The sequence below is a fragment of the Microtus pennsylvanicus genome, chromosome 1 (assembly GCF_037038515.1).
Source record: "Microtus pennsylvanicus isolate mMicPen1 chromosome 1, mMicPen1.hap1, whole genome shotgun sequence".
NCBI lineage: Eukaryota > Metazoa > Chordata > Mammalia > Rodentia > Cricetidae > Microtus > Microtus pennsylvanicus.
Genome location: NC_134579.1, coordinates 206,848,956 through 206,860,934, shown reverse-complemented (window position 1 = coordinate 206,860,934; position 11,979 = coordinate 206,848,956). Strand labels below are relative to the sequence as shown.

The window sequence follows — 11,979 nt, the reverse complement described above, 5'->3', positions numbered from 1 at the left end:
GGGATAACTGACCAGGTCTCTTCCTCAAGGAGCAGGTTCTACCAAGATATGAACTCTGATCGCTGGATTCAGAGTCCAAAGCACTAACCATTACACCACAGGAGCTGGTGTTTAAAGGAAGGGGCCGAGAGTTACAGATACACAACCATTATCACATTGCTGTGACATAAGTTTTCACAAAGATTATATTTGACACATTTTCAGAATTGTAGCTCAGAGTAAACATATTCATAAACACGTGTGCAAATCATGTTCCCTTCAGATGGTACATACAGCGTCTATCTGATTTAAGACTGTCCAGGACTGAGCTCCTCTTCTCCTGGTTCTGATGTCATTGCAGAAGTGGCATGAAGACCTGTCAGCACACAGAGATGAAGTTGAGGAGGTGGGAAGCAGAGCACAGGAGATCCTGGAGGAGAGCCATGCAAGCAGCAGGATGGGCAGCCAGGCCACCCAGCTGACTTCCCGCTACCAGGCCCTGCTGCTCCAAGTGTTGGTGAGCTGCCCCTGACATTTGCAAGAGACCGCTGGCATCATGAGCCTATGCGGTCTTAACCGGCTCCTACTGGAGATGTTGATGGTCCACAGCGGCCCTGGCCTTGGGGCTTCTGACCGTGGATCAGTCTTCTCTTTGCTTTCACAGGAGCAAATAAAATTCTTAGAAGAGGAAATCCAGAGTCTGGAGGAAACCGAATCATCCCTCAGTTGCTATGCAGACTGGTATGGCTCCACCCATAAAAACTTCAAGAATGTGGCTACCAAGATAGATAAAGTCGATGAAGTAATGATGGGGAAGAAGTTGAAGACATTGGAGGTAGGCAGACATCCTCCTGTCTCCAACCCCCTTTCATCCGCTCATGATCCTCTTCCACTAGGTAGATCTAGAAGCATGCATCTATTCCTGACTTCAAACTGCTGATAGCCCTCAATTTATCATTTTAGTCCAAATATGGTTATACATGCTTTAAGGCCAAAGCTGATTCCACTCATGTGTGAGGCATAGTCTCATGAATGGCCCATGGGCAACTGTCCACCATGTCTTAAGTTGACAAATCCTAATGGTTAGATCTTAAATTCACATCTAGGTATATTAGCAGACTAGCAAACAAAATTTTGGGGGATGAAAGTTTGCTGAGGATAAAAGACACATCAGATTCCTCTTTAAGTCTCTGACTTGAAAATGGTATATTGATCAAGATTTAAATCCTGTGTTGAATTAAAGAAAGGAACTTCAGATTCCTTGATAGGTCCAACCTGGGAAAAAAAAACTTCAAAAACTTATTTTAAGGGACTCCAGAGACTACAGAATGATTCCAAATAGAATCTGAAAACCTTTATTTGCAATAATAATAATAATAATAATAATAATAACAACAATAAGATCCACACTGCATTTGCTCTGTGCTGTCTGGTTTTATATCAACACAAGCTAAAGTCGTCTGAGATGAGGGAATTTCAATGGAGAAAATAACCTGTAGGCAAGCCTATAAGGCATTCTCTCAATTAGTGATCAGTGGGGTAGAGCCCAGCCCATTGTGGGTGTGCCATCCCTGGGCTGGTGGTCCAGGGTTTATGTTACAGGAGGCTAAGCATCAGTGGCTGCTTCCTGGTTTCTGCCCTCCCTACTTTCAGAACCGAGTGAAACAAACCCTTACCTCTTCAAGTTGCTTTTGGTCATTCCACAGCAATAGTAATCTGCTTTCTTTCTCAGGTTTTATTAAAAGACATGGAGAAGGGCCACAGTTTGCTGAAATCAGCTCGAGAGAAAGGGGAGAGGGCTGTGAAGTTCCTGGAGGAAAACGAGGCTGAGGAACTGAGGAAGGAGATCCATGGCCACATGGAACAGCTGAAGGACCTGACTGGCACGGTGCGGAAGGAGCACATGAGCCTGGAGAAGGGCCTTCACCTGGCCAAAGAGTTCTCAGATAAGTGCAAAGTGCTGACCCGATGGATGGCAGAGTACCAGGAAATCCTGCACACACCTGAAGAACCCAAAATGGAACTGTATGAGAAAAAGGCGCAGCTATCCAAATACAAGGTAGTCCCTTGCAAGCTACTAGCACATGTGTGTGGGCATCAGGCAAGGACTGAATGGGAGAGAGTTTATTCCAAAAGTCTTCACCCACACAGGTGCTGAAGGGTACCCTATATCCTCTTTGCTGCCGGTTTATGCAGCTATATTGTTATAATAAGGCCGCTTGTTCGTTTCGGCCGTTTGGCAGCTCAGACCCAAAATAATCACACAGAAACTATATTATTTAAATCACTGCTTGGCCCATTAGCACTAGTTTCTTATTGACTAGATCTTACATATTAATTTAACACATCTTTTACTAGAGATACTATCTTACTAGATACTATTTCTTACTAGAGATTACTATCTGTGTATCACCACGAGGCTGTGGATCACCTGGTAAAGTTTCTAGCATCTGTCTCCAGTAGGGCTACATGGCTTCTCCTTACTATAGTTGGCAAAACATATAACCTTGGCATGATTCTTCCTATTAGGGGGCTAAAATTCAAAAGTTAATATAATCAATCAATATACCTTTGTGATACAGCTATATGGATCTTCTCAAGGGTGTTCAACTCTGAATCAAGGGCCTCGTGTAGCTAAAAATCCTACCACAAACTCATCAGCTTAAAAATCTTATGAGATACTTTTGCAAGTTTTTTTCCCCCGGTAGCTTGACTGCACGATTTTCAAATGTGACCTGTTCACTGCTATCACATCTATCCCAGTACAGTCACTTCGGTTCTTTCCTTGGTTCCCAGTCCTAGAATCTGAATCACAGCAAATTGAAAATGAGATAGCATGGTTTAAAGACAATGACTTCTAACTGACTAATTAGAAGGAATGTTATATGATTCTTTTCTTTTCTTTTTCTCTTTTGGCTCTTTGAGGGTCCACCATCCTGCTCCCAAATAAATCACACATGGAGGTCTATTTTTAGTGATGGCTTTACCTTGGTTTGTTTCTTGTCAGCTTCTCTTAACTTACCCACAAGTACCTTCTGCCTCTAGGCTTTTTCCTTTCTTGCTGCTGTATGTCTTACTTTCACACTCACTCAGTGACTGGTTGTGTGGCTGGGCGTCTGGCTCCGGATGTCCTCCTCTCCTTGTTCTCTCATTCCTCCTTCTCATCCTCGGTTCTCCTTCTATGTATTCTCTCTGCCTGCCAGCCCTGCCAATTTTCGCTCTTGCCTCGTTATTGGCCATTCAGCTCTTTATTAGACCATCAGGTGTTTTAGACAGGCACAGTGACACAGCTTCACAGAGTTAGACAAGAGCAGCATAAGCAAAAAAACAACACACCCTAAAATAATATTCTACAACAGGTAAACACCAGGGAATTTAGTTTCTAGAGGATCAGTAATACATTCTAGAGATACAGAGGAGATACAAACAGGTAGAGAAAGTTAGAAATTGCCTTCCACTAATATGTGATGTTTTGTCACAGATGCCTTAAACCTTTCTGCCCACTGGTCTTCACTAAAGAAAATCAGGCATAGATCAAGATAGAAAGACATATATACATATGCGTGTGTACACATATATACATATACGTGTGTGTGTGTGTGTGTGTGTGTGTGTGTGTGTCAAATTAATGACTCAGTACCTTGACAAAGTTTTAGGCCATTGGGGTTTGCTAAATGGCCCTTAAGGATTTATCAACAGTCTTTAGGGATGACAGTATGCAGGCTCACGCCGCTTCTCCAGAAGCTACTGACATTTCTAGCTACGATACTGTGCCCGGCCTCCCCTCCAGGCCTGGCAGCTTGACACTGAAGATGTCCTCATGAGTCTCCCCTCCTCACCTCCCCCAATTCAGATTGATTTCCTAGCGTAGTTAAGTATGTTTTGAACCTGTCTCAGCAAGCGCTGGGCGTTTTCTACCTAGGTCCAACTCTTAACTCAAGCTTCAACAGACATCATGCTCTCTGAACTGAAAGACGGTCCCTTTTGTTGGCATTTATCTGTAGAAAGTAATGAAGTAGGAGGCAGAAATAAGAGCTGTGTTCAGTTTTGCTAAATGACAAGTTTTCTGTTTTTCTCCTCCATGCAAGGCTATTACATGTGCTTCCCCCCCCCCATAATAATGTAAAATAGCACAAGCTATGACAAAATATTCTCTTCTTAATGCTTTGTACTTCATTGAGTCCATAAATATTTGCCAGATCCTTCTCTGAGGGAGGTGGTGTCGTGGCTTCCACAGGCACCTGTGTATTTTCTCCTTGTTCACCCCAATGAGGTGGCTGCTTTTTTTTTTTTTTGTCTCTGTGACTCAAGTCACTACAACAAATGGTGCTGTCCCATGAGCCGTCTGTGAACTCGGTGCGGGAGAAGGGCGAGGCACTTCTGGAACTGGTACAGGATCAGACGCTAAAGAACAAGATACAGAAACTTCAAAGTGACTTCCAGGACCTCTGCAGCATAGGAAAGGTGAGGAAGGGGAGGCACTGAGCATGCTGACTGCCCAGGAGGTGACAAAGCCTGCTTCTGTCCCCTCTACTATAGACTTTTGAGGACTGGCATCGGCCAGAGGCACTTTAATAGCATGACAGCTGATTTTCCCATTCCTGATGGTTTTCTATGTAATTCACTTCCTATTAGACGCTGGGGATGGAGCCCATGCCCTTGACTGTACTATCCATACACTCTACCCCTAAGCTGCCTCCTAGCCCCATCCTGGTGGTTTCTGACACAATCCAGTTTGCCTAGCTTCCGAGTTACCCTAGACATCGTTTAAATATAACACAATTCTGAGTCGGTCTTAGACTCAAAAGTCAACTCTGACACATGCCTGGTTTTGCAGGAGCACGTCCTCAATCTGGAAGCTAAAGTCCGAGACCACGAAGACTACAACAGTGAACTCCAAGAGGTAGAAAAGTGGCTGCTGCAGATGTCTGGCCGCCTAGTGGCACCCGACCTTCTGGAGGCCAGCAGCCTGGAGACCATTACCCAGCAGCTTGCCCATCACAAGGTAGAGCTACTCTCACCACTCGGGGGCTTTGACAGCCCCGACACTGTGTATGTGTCTGCATGTGTCTGCATGTGTCTGTGCATATGTGCATGTGTATATGCATGTGGGTACACACATGTGCATGTGCATGTGTAAACGTGCGTCTTCAAGTGCAGCTCTGAATTATGACTGTGCTTCAAGAACCTCATGTGAGCCTCACGTGCAGCTGACAATTTAGAGCCACTGAACTTGATATCCTTGGGAGAGTAAAGATTACTCAGCTCATAGCACTCGGCTTCTGAACACGCTGCACGCGGTTGAGCTCATAGTTTTTGTTGTTGTTGTTGTTGTTTTTGTTGTTTTTGTTTTTTTTTTTTTTTGGTCTTGGAATTTAGTCAGCATGGATCTTTTAGCAAAGGAAGAGATTCCTCCTACTTTAGAAACACATGCCAGCCATGGAACACAGGACTGGGAGTCAGTCTGCAGTCTAGGCCAGCCACATATCCTTCCTCTCTGGGACCTGAGCCTCTCTGGGGCAGTTGTTCTATTGTCTCAGCTCGTGACTGTGCTGGGAACCCTAGGGAATGGCATTTGTGCGGGCACTTTGTGAGCCACTGAGGGCGGCAGACATTCTTATGTTCGCAGGTCTGTGTTCTTAGTAATTACACATGATACTGACAGATGGCATGTGGACCATTTTATGGAATGACCTACTCTGACCTTAAGGAGAAATAATTTTATCTGCGAAGTAAATCAATACCCTGTGGTGTGCCGTGAAGACATAAGCCTCTTTGCCATAAGGAAATTTTCACTTCACAAATAGTTGTAGAAAATCAACTACTAATCTATGACCAGATTTCTGTGAACATGCTGGGTCTCATTTGATCCTGGAAGCTAAGTGGGGTCGGGTGTGCTCAGAACATGGATGGGGGACAAACAGCTATCGTGCTGATATTGGCAGGCTCCATAAACATGCTCTCCTATTTTGCATCCTGTTGCTGTGGTAACTACCATGACCAAAAGCAACCTGGGAAGGAAAGGATTTATTTCACCTTACAGCTTACAGAGGGAGTCAGGGTGGGGGGTTCAGTGCAGGGACAGAAACAGAGACCATGGAGGATGCGGACTACTGCCTTGCTTGCTATGGCTTGCTCAGCTGCTTTCTTGTACAACTCAGGACCACCTGCCCAAGAGTGGCCCCTCCCAAAGTACACTGGGCCCTCCCACATCAATCATTAATCAAGAAAATGTCTTACAGAGTTTCCCAGAGACCAATTTCATAGAGACATTTTTTTTCAATTGATGGTCCTTCTTCTTAGATGACCCTAGCCTGTGTCATGATGTCAAAAGACTAACCAGTACATATACTAACCCAGTAGATAGTCCATTCCTGCAGGAATCTGGGGGAGTGATTTCTCCTCTCCTTCTCCTCTCCCTCTCTCCCTCTTCCCTCTCTCTCTAGCCTAGGATATAATACATCAGTTTTAAACTGAAGACAAAAGTGGTTTCCACGTTTGTTTAATATCCACTCACACAAGCCCACTGGACAGAGGAAAATGCAGCATCCCTAAGAGCCCAACCATGATTCCATTATGTAGAGATGTATCCCCCCCACACACCCTTGTGTTGGAACGTGACTCTTGCCATAGCATTGTGTGACCTATAATGTCTCTAGCCTCATTTGACAAGCTTGCTTCTTGCTCCCTGAACAATCTGTGAGCATGCTCACTGGATCATGAATATGAGAAGAGCTGTGGGGCCCGAAGTCCAGAAGGACATGTCTGAAACTGGGAGGCTTGGTTGTTTACTGCTAGGTTATCTTGATATGACCTTTCTGGGCTTTAGTCCCTCATCTGCATGACAATGGCTTGTTTATAATTTCCAGACTACAGTGAACAATTAACTGTAAGCGTGATAGTTATTTTTATTCATCTAAATGTTATTGGATGTAAATTTTATATTGTATTATTACAGAAACCAGAGCAGTAAATAAATTAAATAGTATATCATCTGAGGTTAAAAAAGAAAACAAAAAAAATGCCTAGGTTCTAACGAACAGATGTGACCCACAGGTGGACATCTTTGACCCTGGCTGTGTGGTCAAGGCAGTGCCTCTCTGAGGCCACCTGTGCACACACGGTAGCCCTGAGGTCACTTCACTGTCACGTGACTGATCCGCAGCTCATTCACTCTTCCCATTGGTGGCTTCCTGAAATACTCATTTGCTTCTTAACCTAAAGCATCACCAAGATAAATCACAAAACTCTTTTAAAAGGTCTGTTAGACAATAAAATGAGATCTTAAACCCGGTGCTCCATAAAGAGGTTGACGCACGCTGGAGATGGAATCCTGGGAGCTCTCCACCTCTTCTGTTGCAGGCGATGATGGAAGAAATAGCAGGCTTTGAAGACCGCCTGGATGACCTTAAAACCAAAGGCGACACTTTGATCGCCCAGTGTCCAGACCACCTGCAAGCGAAGCAGACACAGAGCGTGCAGGCTCACCTGCAGAGCACAAAGGACAGCTACTCGGTCATCTGCAGCACAGCACAGAGGGTGAGTGCTGTGGAGGCTTCCCCACAGCGACGGAAGAGGAAGGCCTGCTTTTCAAAAATGGGCCAACGCCTAAATCTTTAGAGTGGCTTTGGTATTTTGTAAGCAGACGGAGTTCACAACTAAACAAGCAGGTCGGGCCCCTGTTCCATGTGAGGAAGCTTGGAAATAAGACGTCCACTTCCATCCAATCCTTTAAAGAAAGGATTAATTATGAAAACATATTAGGCTCAGAATGTGGCTCACTTGGCAGCATGTCTGTCTAGCGTGCACCATGTCCAGGGTCTGATCCTCAGCACATATAAACCAATAGTGGTGTCTTATGTCTGTAATCTTAGCACTGTAGAAATAGAGGTCACGGGACCCGAAGGTCATAGTCACTCATACTATACTACATTGCAAGTTCCAAGTCAGCCTGGGTGACATATTACCTGTCTCAAACAAAACGAAAGGTAGAAGCTGTTCAGCAAATTGGGTGCATTGACTCTTGCCTAAAATCCCCACACTTGGAAGATTGAGGCAGGATTGTTGGGAAGACTTCAAGGCCAGGCTAGGCTGCAAAGTGAGACCTTGTCTCAAAGCAAGCAAAAGGAAAACTTATATTGGCAGTTTTTAATCTTTTTTTTTTTACACACACAATCAAAACTCCCCCCATAGTTTGCCATTTATTCTGAAGCACTAAAATAAATGCATTTTCATTCTCGCCATTCATTAATTTTTAAACTTTGGGGGCCTAGTTTTCTACTCTGAATATTTTTGGGCACTTGAATAAAAATTGTAAATATGAAGTAAGTGCTTGTCAGTTTGGAATTGTACTTTAATGGGTATATTTCCACAAAAAACTGCATTCTCAACGCCATAGAAATAGGTCTACAATAAATAAGAACTATTCTTTTAATAATAACTAGTATTGTCAGCAAGTTGATTTCTATTGTTAGAGGCACTGGTTTTTATTATTTTGATTTTGGTTGTTCTGGTGGTGGTGGTGATGAGCTTTGTTTTGTGTGTTGTTGTTTTTGATACAGAGTTTTGCTATTTCACCCTGGCTGGCATAGAACTCACTATGTAGACAAGGCTAGCCTCCAGCTTTCAGAGATCTGCCTATTTTTCCCTCCAGAGTGCTGGAACTAAAAGTGTATATCACCATCCCAGCTATTGTGAGATTTTTAAATCATGTCAAGTGTTTCTGTTTTTAAAGTATTACACTAGGCTGGCCAGGAGGAACTAATTGGACACACTGGGAAGAGAGACTGATCTGTGTTTATAATGAGACAAATAACAGAAACTGTAGATGATGCAGTTGGTTCCTTGGACTATAAAAATTCATCTTGATAACATATTTGTTTTTTTCTTTTAAAATGAAGACATACTAAGTTACATTGGCCTGCCTTGAGCTCATTTTATAGACCAAGGTAGCCAAGTTGATCAAATGATTGAAAATGAATTGATTGAATAGTCATATCAGAAAAACATATATAAATGAATCTCAATTGTTCTTTTAATTTCTTTAGATTTATTTATTTTATGAGTATGAGTGTTTTGCCTGAATGTGCACTGTATGTTGGATGTGTACAGTACCTGAAGAGAGCCGAAGGGGCTCTTAGCCCCTGGGAAGTGACATTACAAATGGCTATGAGCGGTCTTGTGGTGCTGGGGACCAAACCTGGGGCCTCTGGGAGAGCCACTGCTCTCAACCATCGCCCCAGCCCCTGGTCTGTGGTTCCTGAATATAGCTTCCATGATGGAATGTGTGTCTCAAACTCCTCCACTTCTCTGTGTACTATTATTTATTCCTAGCAAAAGCATCAGAGTTAGAGAAGTTTGGTTGTCTCTTAAAAATGGTGATTCATTGCTTTTTATTTTTAGCTCCTAGTTTAAACAAAAACTCCACTATTTATAATACAGAGAGAAGTTTCGGGAACCTCTGGCTTATGTTCTTGTTTATTTCAATGACTTCATATACTCTAACACATTTTATTCCTTATATGAACAATGGTTCTGTTATATCTGACGTTGTTATATGTGGATAGATATGGGAATTATAAAGTGGACTGTGGCCAGTGAATTTTGTATCAAATTCTGGAACACTTTTGATCATGTTAGATATACATATTACTAGGGAATCCTGAAGATTTAAGTGGCCTGCTCCTCATGCTTATTCAAGTTTAGTGATGTTTGTAGAGACAGAAGTCAACTCTAACATCTTGGCCCCATTCTGCCTCAGGTGTACCGCAGTTTGGAATATGAACTTCAGAAGCATGTGAGCCGGCAAGACACCCTGCAGCAATGCCAGGCATGGATCTTTGCAGTCCAGCCAGACCTGCAGCCCAGCCCGCAGCCACCTCTGAGCAGGGCAGAAGCTGTCAAGCAGGTAGTGGAGTCTGGGAAGTTTATTTTCCTTATGAGTCACTCATTCATTACTCTGCTGGATTCTAGGAGCAGCAAAGTATCGGGGAAGCCTGACCTCATGGTATGTGTTCTAACACAAGCAGGGCACCTGTGGAATAAACAGAATATGGTCCTTTACCAAAGCTCAACTCTGAGACCTGATCAGTAGGCGGTTATTGGCTCCGTCACTTCATTTCTCTGAGCCTGAGTTCGCTCCTGTGTGAAACAATGCTTGTCAGTACAGCTGTAACTCGACATGCATGAGGAGTTGGTTTCAGGGACCCTGTGGATACCCCAATATGCAGGTATTCGATCCCTTGTTGGAAATGGTGTGTGTAATATCAGTGATGATCTTATCCATGCTTACGCGGCTTCTTCACACCTCTATAGATTATTCTGAACACTTCATGCAATACAATCTCACAAAAATGAAATGGCTGCTATGAAGTTGTGTAGGCAACCATGATGAGGAATTACGTCTGTGCGTCTTCACGACAGACGCAATTTTGGTTTCCTTCAAATGCTCTCAGTGGACGAGCGTGTGGGTACAGAATCTCGGGCTAGAGGGCCAGCTGTGCACATAGCTCTGAAGTCTGCTGAAATCCAAATGTCATCTCACAAAGGAATCTGAGCTGTAAACAGAGAAGCAATGCCGACCTCCCCCACGGTTGTTTTTCTTTCTCCATAAACGAGGTGCTTAGGAAGCGATTGCAGAATGGATGAGGAAGGGAATGCTAACTGTTGCCACATGAAAGGAATTTACTGCATATTAATTTTAATCTGCGGGCTTATAATCATGCTACAGAAACTTCCTTAGGACATGAAAAAATATTTTAAAACCTTTGTGCTTAGCAGATTAACATGCAGGGCAAATCTTGTGAGAAATAGAGGAATTTGGTTGTAAATGTTATTACTGCCAGATGAATTAATGGGATCAACTAAAAATTTCAAATTTCTTACTTCAGAGATCAATATAACACCCTTGCTCATTTAGTCCATAAAGAAAGTGCCTTTTTATTCCATTCCAGTGTGAACTGGCTTAAATGATTTATGCTACTTAAGCCATGAAAATGTTCCCATCAGTGCACACATCATATTTTGGAAAGCACCATATCAGAAAAAAATGTGCCTTTTTTTAAGCCAAGAAAAAATAGTTAAAGGCTACTTATATTCTGGGTTTTTCAATTTTACAGTCTGCATTGCGTATTGAACAACATGAAGCAGTGAGGTTCCTTGTGGCATTCTTGCAGATCCTCAGGTTGCACCTTCTCTGCCCTCTCTTGCTCCTCCCTTGCTGCCCTTCATTCCTAACAGCCCACATTGCTCTCAAGTCCACTTTTCCATTCTCTAAATTACACGTATGAGAAAAACCATGATGCTTGTCCCTCTTAGTCTGGCTTGTTTTGCTTAACGCGGTGATCTTCAGTTCCATCCCCTGCTTCACGGCAGAACGTTACATCTCCATCAAATCCCTAGTCCACATTTTTTTTCCCACTGTAAGCTTCCTTGAGTTGCTCCTTCTCTATGTGGGCCTTTATTATGGATGTATTCTATTTAAAACACTCTAAAATAAATATTTCTCCTTTGTTCCCACCAAAAAAGTGTTTCTCACAATGGCCTTCTGCCAGAACAGGGCAGGATTCACTGCCAACCAGGAGGCCCCCACTAATCTTGCTCAGGTTCCTGAGTGTGCAGCTCTGTGCCCCACTGCCCTCCCACAGACTTTCTGTATGCCTGTCACTTACTTGAAAGTAGCCACAGAAGAGATTCGAGGCTGTGGGCCATCTGGATCTGAGACACTGAAGACGAAGGAATTTTGTTTTGTCAATTTCCTTTCTGTTCTTTGTTCTGTTCCATCTCGTTAATGTTTTCCTTGCTGGATGCTGTCCTCGTGCCAAGCCCAACAGGCATCTCACAGTTGACTAGTACAGACATGGGGCTGGAGCACTCCACTACTGAAGACTCCGCACAGAGGCAGATTCGGAGTTAGGATTTGATCAGCATCTGCACTGTGGTGCCAAGTTGTATTTTGACCCTCTAATACCTTTTCTTCTATAAATACATACCAGCAACTCT

The 11,979-nt window shown here is 43.4% G+C and overlaps 1 protein-coding gene across 1 annotated transcript in view; it reads left to right on the top strand.

Annotated features, from left to right (window-relative positions):
- Positions 1–11,979, top strand: part of Syne1 (spectrin repeat containing nuclear envelope protein 1) — a 471,659-nt gene that overhangs the window by 263,670 nt on the left and 196,010 nt on the right. Inside the window, exons 68-74 of the mRNA XM_075949874.1 lie at positions 341–496; positions 644–814; positions 1,712–2,038; positions 4,291–4,443; positions 4,817–4,984; positions 7,342–7,518; positions 9,740–9,886. Coding sequence (XP_075805989.1) covers positions 341–496; positions 644–814; positions 1,712–2,038; positions 4,291–4,443; positions 4,817–4,984; positions 7,342–7,518; positions 9,740–9,886 — 1,299 coding nt within the window. The remainder of the gene's footprint in view (positions 1–340; positions 497–643; positions 815–1,711; positions 2,039–4,290; positions 4,444–4,816; positions 4,985–7,341; positions 7,519–9,739; positions 9,887–11,979) is intronic.